This window comes from Osmerus eperlanus, chromosome 22, assembly GCF_963692335.1.
Source record: "Osmerus eperlanus chromosome 22, fOsmEpe2.1, whole genome shotgun sequence".
Taxonomy (NCBI): domain Eukaryota; kingdom Metazoa; phylum Chordata; class Actinopteri; order Osmeriformes; family Osmeridae; genus Osmerus; species Osmerus eperlanus.
The window spans coordinates 2330849-2344737 of record NC_085039.1 but is presented as its reverse complement, the minus strand read 5'-3'; the positions used below and the strand labels follow the sequence as shown (position 1 = coordinate 2344737).

The 13889-nt window shown below is 41.3% G+C and overlaps 2 protein-coding genes and 1 long non-coding RNA gene across 7 annotated transcripts in view; all 3 read right to left on the bottom strand.

Annotated features, from left to right (window-relative positions):
- myom2a (myomesin 2a) overlaps positions 1 to 2267 on the bottom strand; it is a 43372-nt gene extending 41105 nt beyond the window's left edge. For 2 of the 5 annotated variants that reach the window (XM_062447889.1, XM_062447891.1), the window contains exons 1-3: positions 2176 to 2267; positions 1408 to 1536; positions 393 to 485 (exon numbers count right to left, since the gene is read on the bottom strand). In XM_062447889.1, coding sequence (XP_062303873.1) covers positions 393 to 485; positions 1408 to 1514 — 200 coding nt within the window. In that variant the 5' untranslated portion in view covers positions 1515 to 1536; positions 2176 to 2267. The remainder of the gene's footprint in view (positions 1 to 392; positions 486 to 1407; positions 1537 to 2175) is intronic. The other 3 variants (XM_062447890.1, XM_062447893.1, XM_062447892.1) reach the window with 2 other exon arrangements.
- Positions 2268 to 10252: 7985 nt separating this feature from the next.
- Positions 10253 to 12704, bottom strand: LOC134009135 (G2/M phase-specific E3 ubiquitin-protein ligase-like). The gene is made up of 6 exons (XM_062448858.1): positions 12643 to 12704; positions 12077 to 12399; positions 11769 to 11950; positions 11414 to 11586; positions 11059 to 11273; positions 10253 to 10902 (listed from the first exon to the last, which is right to left on the bottom strand). The coding sequence occupies exons 1-6, from the start codon at positions 12702 to 12704 to the stop codon at positions 10628 to 10630; spliced, it is 1230 nt and encodes a 409-aa protein (XP_062304842.1). The 3' UTR covers positions 10253 to 10627.
- A 4-nt stretch (positions 12705 to 12708) lies between these two features.
- LOC134008739 (uncharacterized) lies at positions 12709 to 13631 on the bottom strand. The gene is made up of 3 exons (XR_009928180.1): positions 13554 to 13631; positions 12927 to 13062; positions 12709 to 12834 (listed from the first exon to the last, which is right to left on the bottom strand). It is a non-coding gene; the product is annotated as an uncharacterized LOC134008739 (long non-coding RNA).
- Positions 13632 to 13889: the final 258 nt, after the last annotated feature.

Below are 13889 nucleotides of genomic sequence, written 5' to 3'. Positions count from 1 at the left end.
CTGGATCTAAAAGACTGAAAATGTGTTTCTAAAAAGGGCCCTCTACAGACAGAAAGATGGCTGCAGCTCAGACCTGATAGGGTCCACAATTACTTAATTATTGTTACCTTCAAAAATGTGTTTTGCATGAATGGGTTATAGTCTGCTCATTTCAGTGAAACGATTTAAAATCCAACCAAAAATGTCCCTGTAAATACCCATAATTTATTATCTCTATGACAAGTTCATAGTCTTTTTAGAAATAGTCTCTTTACTGACTATTTCATAGTCAGTAAAGAGGATGCTGGTGGTCTTTTTGCTTAGCTGTCATCTACTGAGTGTAGTTCAGTATTTCCTTACACCTAAAATAGCATGACATATGGTAGCACGGAGCTTTAGCCAATTGGATCTACCTTTGCCGGAACACCGGTATCGTATAGGCTGGTTCTGCCATAGCCTCTGTGGCCTTGGCCTGCACCTGGTTCACTGATTTAGAGCTTGATTTCCTGTGGAGACAGCCAATAACAGAAAATAGAAATATAGGTAGTAGTGCATCCTTGCCTCTACTACTTCAGTAACTAAACTATGTTGGACTATGGGATTGTATTTAAGTGTATAATATAAGTGTAATCCTTTTTATACGGAATGCAAAGGGTCACAATGGAAGAAATAAAATTTCGAATTAAATAAAAACTAATAACACTAAATTCCCTTAGATCTCTCCATAATAGGTTTTATGCTATTTTCACAAATCATTTTCTCTCAAACATATTAAAATATTTAGAGTAATAGTTTCTTGATCCATGTATTTACATGTACTGACATGTACAAATGAAGTTAGGTCATTTGGGTTTATGAAAAGAGACAAGGTTTTGAGATTGTGTTTATAATATGGCTCCATACATATGAGTGAGGCAAAAGAAAGCACACTATAAAATATAGCATATGACATTGGCTACAACAAAACAATGACCTATTTCACCTATAAGTCCTCAACTAGCATTTGCAGAGAGAGAAATCCTGAAGCTTGAGGCTCCACTTGCTCACGTAAGCTCTGGCCAAGCTAGAATAACCATGGACTTGAGCTTCAAGCATCATGCAGTGTCACCGCCAAATGGTTGGTGCAGTTGGGAGTTTGGGCAGCCCTGAAGCAACGCATGAAAAGAACTTTCAGCCATATTGAAGCCTGCCAAAAATGCAGAGCATCAGGTAGTTAATGGTGGACGGTTGAAATTAAGTGCTATGGGTCTTTTGAGCACCTGCAACACATTGAAAGAAACTAACATTGATCTCTAAGCATCCACCCTCCATAGCATCAAACTTTTAAATATTTGTACATTCAAACGGCGTCTATGTTTTTGCCATCACAATAGCTCCAAAATGTACAGCTATGCTCAAAAGTGCAGCAAGTTAACTCTGACACCCTACCTTGAGGTGTGCTCCTTGACAACATGCTTAGAGTGAATACTGCGATAATCATTGCTGATTTGGGTCACATGCTTCTCCTGATATAAAGGCATGACTTTGGTAGCCATGTCGGGAACACTTCAAGGAGACCTGGCAACACCAGGTGAGGGAAAGTAATAATAAGAGTTTACAATTACATTACATGCTACAGAATGTTTTTAAACAAAGTATTATTATTTGAAAGGGGTATTTTAATCAAGAATAAAAACTACACTTTGCATTTGACCTGGGATGTGGTAGTTATTTACGAATCAATTTTAAGTCATTACAATGGATTACCTTGAAATAGTTTTACTATTTAGGCCTACATAATACTACACGGTTGCTAACAGGAAAATACACTAAACAACGACACTAAACAACGCCAAATACATTCATTACGCATGTTATTTAATTTAAATAACAAATATGACAACATTTTCCATGGTGTTTCACGTGTCCAATGCGTGATCATTATCTCTTAATAATCAATTATTGCCCAAAAAAAGGCATAAACTCAAACAAATTGAGGTCAGCGACCTCTTAATTCACAGGCATGTAACTACCACCCAGTGAAAGTGTTAACCTACAGCTGTAGTCTCACAACCATTTTCCCTCAGCGAAGACAAAACGTCTTTCCCAACATCACGATGTCTTCAAACAAAATGTCAGTCTGTTTGAGACATTGATTAGCACACATGAACACGAGCGTAAGGACTATGAAATATACGAATATGAAAAGCGACTTACCCCAAGAGATTAAAACAGCGCAAAGCAGTGGGAGACCAACTTGAGGCCACTTGGGAAGCACTTGCTGATGGTAACAAAAATATTACCCTGACTGTAGGAATGCAGTCCCCCTTGTCCGCCCCATATATGGTTGCACTTCAGACTATATATAGGCCTAGCATTTACCCAAATTGTCGTGCTGCTTATTGTCTAAATTAACGACTGCAAATAGTAGAATCACTATTTTATAGGAGAATCACTATTTTATAGGAGAATGCCAGTTTATTTAATGGATATAATAGGGGATTATTTAGATTTTAGATTTTTTGGAATGAGTTGAAGAAACTGATGCGATATAGTGCACTGTGCAGATTTGTGTCCAGGTGATTGCCCTGTATTGGAAGATTATGCTGTTTGCGAAGTTATCATTTTAGAATCGATAATGTTGTTTTTTGAGGTCAATTTGCATCTAATTGCTGGATCAACTTCTCAATTCTATGGGATCCCTATGGACTAAAATCTTCAATGCTGACTGCATGCACATTTTTATAATCGTTATTGTTAAGAGATTGTATTAACTCGTATTAACTGATAGGATTCTTTTTTAGGGTTGATGCTCACCCACAACAAACTATGCGACCCATACACTTGTCGGTTGCTATTTTTAAACCCCCAGATAAAGTTAACTGTAATACCAAAACACTTACAATAACATAAATATATCTGAGCCAGTGGGTTGTTACCATTTGGCAGGGATTATAGATCACAGTAACTGTCTCTTGAAAATGTATGATATCATTACAGTAGTTTTCTGTGTTATAGTTTTAGTCTTTCCTCCATCTTTATCCAGATACTATAAGTATATGTTGTATATGTTATATATTTTCAAGATAGAAGAGGTAGATAAATACAAGAATGCAAAAACATTGCTAGGAATCCAATTTGTCCAGGGGTATTCGTGCAGGCAACTGTCTCGCACACTCTCTTGAAGAGTCTTTCTTTACCTCAAGTTTGGTGGCTTTGGAGAGGTTAGGGGTGGTGGTGAAGTTTGGCTGTGTGCCAGATCACACTGGTGTTGGGGCAGATGAGGTTGCGACGGAGGCCAGGACAAGAGGGAGGGTGGATGTGAAGGTGCTGATATTGATTAAGACCGTGGGGATCGGGGTCTGGCAAAGGCAATTGGTAGTCGGAAAGAAAGGTGGTTTTACAGGTGCAGGTCTATAAGGGGTGCGGTGTGTGTTATGGATAGCAGGAAGTGGGGTGCTTGGGATACAGGTTGTGGAGTAGGATATAAAGTAGGTGAAGTGACTGTCCACACCTTCCTACAGTACATAGTAGGTGGCGCTGTATGCACTTTAAGTTGGATGTGATCCGCCAACCAAAACCAAAGAAGAATAAGCCCTGATATTGGCTCAGTTTTCGTAAAGCAGGGTGCTGATGGAGGAACAATTCACCTCTGTGTGGTTCGTCATACACAACCGCATATGTAGTTCTGCTTCTGGGGTGTTGCTAGTGCCGGTTTGCAGCTGGTTCAAGTGTTAAACCTTCTCAGAACCAGTTTGCTTTTTCAGGTGCTATGGGCTAGGCACGTAATTCCCAGCAAAACGTCTTTAATTTGTTGTTAATTTGTTTGCACATTTCTGTCAAGCCCCGCAGTAACCATCTCAGGGTGGATTTGTTGTTCTTGTAGCTCCCCAAAGTTAATTTAGTTTCCGCCGAGGACCACAGTACAAGGACAGTTTGTCCCCTCCACGGACCACTGTTTAGATTTAAGTCCATTCTGTTACTGACACAAATGAGATATGGTTAGTGCCATGTCGAACTTCCGGCTTAGTCCAGTCTTGCACAGTAGAGTGACTCGCCATGCTCTTCATCATAGGTCAATGCCATCTTTGACGTAAGCAAAATAAATAATAAAGTAATAAAGTAATTATTTTGACCCAGGTTTGACAACCGAAAAAAAAATGGTTTTCAAAACATTCCTAACATTTGCAAAATAGTGAGTACATTTCTTGAAACAATTATTACAAACTGCAACATGGATTACCTGCAATATCCTGTGACTTGCTCAAAATCATTAGTTCATCTCTCAAAAGTAAATATTCATACTAATGAACATGTCAGTGCCATCAGAATGACAAATCATTTTCCCCCAAACAAGATAGTCAAAATTCCTAGCCATGTTATGAATATAACAATTAATTCTGTAAGTCGTTTCTGATGTAAACTATGGTTAAGGTTTTGATTACAATGATTGAAAATGCCCAAGGCTGCACTTTTTCTGTATGAAGTATGTCAATGTCAACAGAACATGAGGTTACACATTTGACCAGGTTATTCAGTAATTTGGGAGTCTTTGTGATCAGAAATAAATCTAATCAAATCTATTTGTATAGGCCTGTTTACAAGCAATGTCACAGAGGGTTTCACATACGTCCATAGAACTGCACCTAAACCAACCTAAACCCTCAAGGAAAACAAGATTGAACTCCCTGGAAGATGTATTGCAAAAAAAATGGAAGCCTTGGAAGGAGCAATTCAGTGAGGGATCCCTTCCTCTAGAGATGGTCGGTGACACAGAGTGGTGCAGCCCATACTCATGCATCAAGAGTAGAGATTTCAAAAGAATTTGCAAATGGATGTTGAAACGAATGTTGAAAGAAATAAGGAAATGTAGACAAAAAAACACATTCTGTATAACTAAAATAACTAGCAACCATTCACAGTCTGAAACACAGGAAATACCTTTTTTTGTTTTTCACAATCGCCTAGATGCATTTCCTAAAACTCTAACCTCATCCTTAAAACAGTGATTCCCTTAAAGCTGGTGTAGGCTTGTTTTGCGAAGCTAGCTATTTTAGCTTCTATTCCATACGATTCAAACCATAGTATCCCACCCCCTCCCTTCAAAGCCACTCCCACAAAACAAATGAACTACCTGACTACAGAACAGACTACAGACTACAGCACTGCCGGGATACTAGTCTAGAGATACAAAAGCTAGAGAGCTTTTGAGAGAGCAGCATCGTATTTTTTACGAATTACCCCATGTCACATGTAAGAACACACACAACACTATCATAATGAACATAAACATAGCTAACATTAGCACTCACTACTTTCAAGCATGCATGTTAGTATTGAAAAATTCTATAATAGGTTTAATCTATTGCTGGTGACCTATCAACACCTGGCTGCGGTAACGTTAGCTAGATACAGCAAGTTATCAGTCAAGTGCAGTGTGCGCAGGTAGGTAGGTAGACAGAAAGGTATAGCCCGTCCAATCATTAGATTTGGAATGGTCTTAATAATTTGTTGTGTTTATTACAGTCCTGCGACGCCCACAGATGTCAGATTGATTTCATATTACCGTCAAACTTTTAGATGTATTGGTTGCGATCAAGATGTGATGTTTATTTCAGCAAATATGACAAAAAGTGCTTCTCAACAACATTCCCTACACCATCTTTAAGTAGTGATGTGGGAAACAAAGCTTTCCGAAGCAACAAGCTATCTCTCTAATAATGCCAGGAATCTGTGTGTACAAATTAAAATGGGTTTAGTTACCCACAATCAGTTTAAGAACTGGACACTCTGCAAAGTTCATATTCTGCATGTGTCTTCTTTATAACCCAACGTTGTGCACTGCCGCGATTGACGTTGTCAGGATAAGCATTTCGACATCAAATAATGAAAATTATGAAAGAATAATGTAAGGGTAATAATAGAATAATGTGGGTGTCAAACCTGCCGCCACCTCTCATATGCTAAAGTCTGGAGATTCTGGACGGTCTCAACTTTATGGCTCTCACACCCCATTCAAGATTTGGTCTGATTGGTTGGTCTTGTGTATAAAGGGAATCGTAATGCATTGTTCTCTGGATTCTTCCATCTCCTGAGACCTTCTCCTCAGTTCTCCCTTGTCCTACTCTTGCTTTCTCTCTGATTTACAATGATCATGGTAGAGTAACATGTTTGCCTTGTAATTGATTTAATTCATTTGCAATGTTATTAAATGCGTATTTCATTTAACCGTACTTTGACCATTCTTGCTCTGATTTTACCCATAGAGTCAAAAAACTGTAATTCTATTTGTATTGGCATTATTTGGTTCATGCTAATACACTTTTCAGTTTCCCATCTTCCTTTAAACCATAGGGGAATTCGTTTTGGTTGTTTGGCCAATATTTAACCCCCTACAATAATTTGCCGCCAGTTTGTCTTGCTCTCTTCGCATTAGAGCCCCTTCAGTCTGATTGGTCCTTTGGTCTGCAGCGAGTTTCCTACAAATATCTTGACTCGAGAACCAGGGCCCCGTTCGTCGTAAGGGTTGAAGCTAAGTTAATCAATTGTCCCTTTAGCCCGTTAACATTAGCGAGATGAGTGAGAACAGCAAATATCGGTTCGTCAACGGCTGATCCGCATCCAAATCATGTGGTTAATTTCAATCAGGCTAAACTTATCAGGGAAATTGCACGTGCACGTCCTACTTCAAAAGGCAGGAAAGGTCGATCGCCAAAACCGTGATTTTCTAACGCTATGATGGCGGAAAAGACGAAAGAGAGAGCGGTGATAGGCTATTCTCGCCATCCGAGCAAACTATTATAATGAGTCTCTAGACAATAAGCATATTATCATGGCTAAGTCAAACACCGCCACCGCAAGACAAGCAGCTTGGGAAAAAATTGCCGATAAGCTAAATGCGAAAGTTTTGGGGAAATGTATAGGCTCATCTTAAGTGCCTCATTACCCCAATCAATCAGATCACATTTCTTTAATTGTGCCTGCTGGTATAGGCTTAATGGAAATTAATAATCGAATGAGATCTTGCTAGGGAAAAAAATGATCTCAACTCTTTCAGAATAAGTAGGCTAGATAAAAACAAGGCCAAAGAGTATCTAATTGATACGAATTCATAGACAATTATGAGGATATAAGTAGGCTACTGCGCTTATATCATGTACTATATATGTGTATATGCATGTAGGCATATGTGTAAATCCCTCTTTGATGTCATTGACTGGGACATGGCCAGGGAATATGAGGGTCCGTTTAGGAAATAATTCAGACTGTCCTTACATAAACACATATGAAACACATACACATATGAAACGTTCACACGCATTCACTCTACTGAAAACTCGCATTCATATGTGAAATGCTCGCATCGACATATATGAAATGCATTCACTTTCACATGTGAAAGGTTCACACACGCATTCATACTACTGAAAATGTGCATCCACATAGGTGAAATGCTGACATCGACACATATGAAATGCATTCACTTTCACATGTGAAAGGTTCACGCACGGATTCATCCATCCATCCATCATCTTCCGCTTGTCCGGGGGTCGGGTCGCGGGGGCAGCAACCTAAGCAGGGAGGCCCAGACTTTCCTCTGCCCGGCCACTTCCACCAGCTCTTCCTGGGGGACCCCGAGGCGTTCCCAGGCCAGCCGAGAGACATAGTCCCTCCAGCGTGTCCTGGGTCTTCCCCGGGGCCTCTTCCCAGTGGGACGTGCCCAGAACACCTCACCAGGGAGGCGTCCAGGAGGCATCCTTATCAGATGCCCGAGCCACCTCAACTGGCCCCTCTCGACGCGGAGGAGCAGCGGTTCTACTCTGAGCCCCTCCCGGATGACCGAGCTTCTCACCCTATCTCTAAGGGAGAGCCCGGACACCCTGCGGAGAAAACTCATTTCGGCCGCTTGTATTCGCGATCTCGTTCTTTCGGTCACTACCCACAGTTCGTGACCATAGGTGAGGGTAGGAACGTAGATCGACTGGTAAATGGAGAGCTTCGCCTTTCGACTCAGCTCCTTCTTCACCACAACGGACCGATGCGGAGCCCGCATCACTGCGGACGCCGCACCGATCCGCCTGTCGATCTCGCGCTCCATCCTTCCCTCACTCGTGAACAAGACCCCGAGATACTTGAACTCCTCCGCTTGGGACAAGATCTCCTCCCCGACCCGGAGATTGCACTCCACCTTTTTCCGGTCGATAACCATGGCCTCAGATTTGGAGGTGCTGATTCCCATCCCAGCCGCTTCGCATTCGGTTGCGAACCGCTCCAGTGAGAGCTGGAGGTCACGGCCCGATGAAGCCAACAGGACCACATCATCCACAAAAAGCAGCGACCCGATCCTGAGGTCCCCAAACCGGACCCCCTCAACGCCCTGGCTGCGCCTAGAAATTCTGTCCATATAAGTTATGAACAGAATCGGTGACAAAGGGCAGCCCTGGCGGAGTCCAACCCTCACCGGGAACAAGTTCGACTTACTACCGGCAATGCGGACCAAACTCTGGCACCGGTCGTACAGGGACCGAACAGCCCCGATCAGGGAGTCCGGTACCCCGTACTCCCGGAGCACCCCCCACATGAGCCCCCGAGGGACACGGTCGAACGGTCGATCGGACTTTGTTGGCTGGTAGGACTCCAGAGGCAGCTGATGTGTACCGGCAGGCCAAGCGGAATGCGGCTTTGGCGGTCGCGGAGGCAAAAACCCGGGCGTGGGAGGAGTTCGGCGAGGCCATGGAGAATGACTTCCGAACGGCTTCGAAAAGGTTCTGGACCACCATCCGGCGACTCAGGAGGGGGAAGCAGTGCACTGTCAACGCTGTATATGGTGGGGATGGTGCGCTGCTGACCTCGATGGGGGACGTCCTGGATCGGTGGAAGGAATACTTTGAAGACCTCCTTAATCCCACCAACACGCGTTCCGACGTGGAGGCAGAGTCTGGGGACATTGGGGGGGGCCCTTCTATCTCTGGGGCTGAGGTCGCCGAGGTGGTTGAAAAGCTCCGCGTCGAACCTTGGATTCAGGAGGAGCAATGTGGTTTTCGTCCTGGCCGTGGAACTGTGGACCAGCTCTATACCCTCGGCAGGGTTCTGGAGGGTGCATGGGAGTTCGCCCAACCAGTCTACACATGTTTTGTGGATTTGGAAAAGGCGTTCGACCGTAGCTGATGTGCACGGATTCATACTACTGAAAATCTACATATGTGAAAAGACATTCACATACTCATATATGAAACACTCAAGTTTTATAAGGATGAGATAGGAAGCTTTGAGAATGTAAGTGTGCGAGAACATTTTCACCATATCCGGAAGTCATTTCAGTATATCCGGAAGTTTAGCAAAGGCCTCATCTTCACAACCGTTGCTCTTGAGCTGGCTAAAATATGGATTCTCGAACTTTTTTCTTTTACTCCAGCCATTGCTTGGTGTTAGTAGTAATGAGGAAGACCTGATACAGTTATTCACTGATGCACTGCGTTGCATTGAAGCAATTCAGAGGGAGAGGGACGATGTTGCCCTTGAAAGACTATACAGAGAGCTGGACGACCATACTCGGACCGTCAGCGCCATTCTTAGTGTACTTAGTTCTGTCGAAGAGACACACGGGGGTAGCATTACCGCGGTAGAGTCAGTCTACAGGTGCCTCCGAAATGTGTTAACTTATGACACGAGAGAGGTGTCTTCTGCTGTGACACCGGCTCCTCCACTTATAAGAAGTAATCGGCCGGGACGCCCTCGATATGACATTTCATCTGCACAAATCCAGCACTGCTTGGCCCTGGGCATGAACTTGCAAATAATTTCTCGATGTCTTTGCATTGGCCGACGAACGCTTTATAACCACAGAGAGCGTCTCGGAGTTCAGCCAATTTCCTACTCTGTCATCTCCGATGCGGCACTTAACATAATGATCAGACACATTTTACAGAATACCCCAAACGCAGGTGAAGCTTATATCATAGGCAGTCTGCGTTCTCGAAGCTTACGTATCCAACGGTGGCGGGTACGAATGAGCTTACAAGTGGTTGACCCTATTGGACGTTCCTTACGACGACACTTTGCCATAAGACGAAGGGTGTACACCATCCAGTGTCCTAACGAGTTATGGTAAGAGTAATAATGACTGTGCCAATTTTTTTACAAAATGTTTACGCTAAACTGAGGTTTCTATTTGCAGGCATTTGGACGGTAACCATAAATTAGTGAGATGGCGCATGGTCTTTCACGGCTGTGTGGACGGATATAGTAGAACCATTATGTATCTCAGGTGCTTAGACAACAACAGGGCGGCAAATGTTCTGGCCCTTTTTCGTTTGAAGACGATGGTAACCATGGTATTAATTTGTTTTTACCACTTCTTAGTTTTCTTTTGAGGCTGTTAAATGAAACAAATTAGATTAAAAGCTAAACAATACATACTGTTACATAGATTTTGCAACATAATGCCCCTTTGTTACGACTTGGAAAACCTTTCAGTGCCAATTCAAAACTTGAATTAAATTGCCTAATAACATAATTTGTTCTACTCCTTAATTTTCTTTTGAGACAGTTAAATGAAACAAACATTTAAATGCATAATGTTATAAAGAGCATAGCCACATTTCAGCTAAATATTGCCACCTTTTCACTGTTAGAATTATGCTTGAATCAAAATGCCTATTTTTTATCCTTACTGCATACCAAACCCCTGTGTGTTGGCGATAGCAAAATCCATGTTGGTCTTGAAAGCTTCATAGGCACTGTGCAGAGGAATGCGCAAACAATTTACACAGGTATTGGCCATTGGGAAGCGTGCAGCTGAGACACCATGTGAAGAGTTGAAAACTGTCTGTTCATCATGTAGAAACTCAATGGATGGTTGAGGGCTAAAGCCAATAGGAGGGATCTCACTAGCTCCTGTTGCAAAGGTCAGAATCTTCCCCAGCTTTGTAGGTCCTTCTTCATCTAATAGAACACACAATGTTCAGTACCCACAAAGCACTATTTTACTGAAAATTCCAGCACCACTAATAATCTCATAAATTACTCAAATCAATAATGCAACAACAGTTTAAGTATATTTACAAAACAAAGATTATTTGTTTAGTCATTTCAACTTGCCTTCTGCATCTTGTAAGTAGTCCCGCCAGTAGGCAGTGACATTGTTCTCTGCCATACGTCTGTTACTTCCAGACTCTGAGAACTGAATCTGAAAAAGGTTATCCAGGATGTCTGCCGTGAGTTGTCTTGTCTTGTGGCAGAGCAAGGGACAGAAGGCATCTGGATGTTGCTGGAGTTGCTCCAGAACACCCAGAGTTTTCATTCCTTCACAAAACCTATACATAAATTAATTAATAGGATCACAGCAACACACGTCTTTGTGATGTATGAGTCTCAGTATATTTACTATACTACGTCATAAATAATCCACTACCATGGTGAAAGTCAAGGAGCAAGAAATTCATTTAAAACTAACCTTTCAAATGGTCCTCGGACTCTGTTGATGACTTGAAACATTAAGATGTCTTCAAGTAACATTTCCTTGTCATTTACAGTCTTCATTGCTCGAAGACATCCACAGTTAGTCAGGTAGTCCAAAAGAGGCTCTATCGCACTGTTTAACTCTGTCATAGTTGCTGATTCCAAAATCTAAAATTTTGAAGAAAGAATAAAAATGTACTGAGACATGAAACCTTTTAAGTACAACATTCTCCTTCTGAAATGGTAAATTTGACTGGTGGTGTTGTGAGGGACATTATTATATAGTATATTATATATATATTATATTACATAGCCATTGCAAATCAGATTTGAAGTGGTATTACTCATACCCTTTTGATTTTCCCGCGCAACTCAATGTCAGCAACATCATCCAGAGTTGGTTTGGCAGTCTCTGGGCTTCCCGACAGACAAGAAAAAAGGGTTGATGACAAAAAACCAGGAGCTGGTCCTCCATGAACGAGACTGATCGCAATTGCTCTTCCAGCAATGAAGTATCTGTCTTCCCTTAGTGCTGAAAAACATTTTTAAAATAAAAATACCAAAGTTATGCTAATATCTAATTCTGACCAACAAAACTGTTGAGAACATGTTTTAATGTCCTGTCAATTGTGACTATGACCTAGTTAATTGCATTTACCTTGTGAATCAAGTGCCAAATTCTGACTCTCTTCAGCACCTTCAAACATTGATGATTGTTTGAGAGCTTGCATTAGTAGTCTGAGGAACTCCCTCCTTGGGCCTCCCAAATCTATTGCCTCTTCAGTATTTCCAGAATCATCTGAAAATGTTACGCTAATCCTGTGACGAGGGTTGTAAGATGATCTTTTAAAGCCTCTTATGGTGCCATCCAGCACAGCAGATCGATTGATGTTAAACTTGCTGGTTGCATTCACATTTATTTGTGCTGCCAAGTCATTCAGTAGTTTAGTCACTGGCACATTCTCTGTGCATCCAGCTCCACTGTACAAAGTAAATGTAGCAAAAATGTCAATGAATGGTTAACAAAGTCTCCATTCTTGATACTTAGATACATCACCACAATTGTATCATAAAATTAACACAAAATGGACAAATCTGTAGTTTTGTAAACTAAACTGGATACAAAATGAGGTAAGTGCACATATGTGTTAGTGAGAAAAGAAATCTGTACTTCAAATCCTACAGTGCTGCTCAATATAAAATATTACACTGATTTCAACTCACATTTGATCTTCAAGACTGGCTTGTATGGCTTGATTGAATTCCTCATCCGAGTCCTCAGACATTTACAAGTAGAAGGCTTGTGATTGTCCATCACTGGTGATACGGCATCAATATCAGGTTTTGCATGTTATTGACATTTTCTTCTTCACTCATGTCATCAACTGGAATGCAATCCACATCTGAATCTTCAAGCTATTAAAAAGCACAAAAAAATGAATATTATACATATTATTTGTATATATGTTTTATATTATGTTAACTTAAATATATTCATATTTTCTTACTTCAATAGGTCTTGATGGCCTGATGTACAGAGCCTTCAATCTGTACACTTTTTGTATCATACTCCCGTTGAGCTCCTGTCCTTCAGTTAGCGTTGGGACAACCAGTTTATTGCCACAAGCCATAAGGAATTGCATGCTGCGTTGAAACAGTGTATAAGACAGTTGAGTTTCAAATTTTTTAATCTTTCCATATACATCAACAAATCATCTCTAATCAAATACTTTTCGTTAAAAAAAAAAGTTTTCTTGTTTAACTCTAGAAGCACCGAGCGTCGGTCATTTGGCCACAGAGAAGCGAAAGCAAAAAAAAAGCAAAAGCAAAAAAATCTTCACCCAATCAAATTCCAAAAACCAGCTTTCTTTACTTTTTCTAGATCTGTGTTTTATCACCCAGTATTTTAAAATGTTCATTATAGTTTAAAGCTATTTTGCTCCTATTCCTTTAAAATTGCAACCAGCTGCACATTCAGACTTGTTTTTCTTCTGCTCCTGTCTTTCAAGGCTGAGATTTGCTTTTCTATCAGCAGATGTTGTAGGCCTATAGGTAGAGAAAACGGCTTGGTGCTTCTGGTGTTAAATGTACAGAGCCCCATCAAAAAAGACGGGAGTAAAATAGAGTGATATTACCTGACATCAGCTGGAATCTTTCCTTTGAATGCCTGCCTTATTCTCTCTTTCACTGTTTCACTGTCCCAAGCTTTGACAAGTTCAAAAGCATTCAAAATGTGCCCCTTCGCATGAAGTCTCTGCTTACTACTTTGCTTCACAACCACATTGTCACTAGGGTTAGGAAGTAGTATGACATCCTTGTGGTATGTTTGGTGGGGAGTTTTTTTAAACCTGGAGACCACAAGCAGATTTTAGATTAAATGACATTATATTGAACCTGTGTTTCAGAAAGTTGCTTACACGGTTTGTCCTGCTTGCTACTTCTGTTCTGTAGCCTACAGTAGCTAGAATAGC

Excerpts from the sequence above, each read along its gene's own strand:
- LOC134009135 (XM_062448858.1), bottom strand. The coding sequence starts at position 12,704 with ATGTCTGAGGACTCGGATGAGGAATTCAATCAAGCCATACAAGCCAGT. Across the intron at positions 11,587-11,768 it reads TGCGCGGGAAAATCAAAAGG|ATTTTGGAATCAGCAACTAT; the intron begins GTATGAGTAATA and ends TCAAAATTTTAG. Across the intron at positions 10,903-11,058 it reads CTACTTACAAGATGCAGAAG|ATGAAGAAGGACCTACAAAG; the intron begins GCAAGTTGAAAT and ends GTGTTCTATTAG.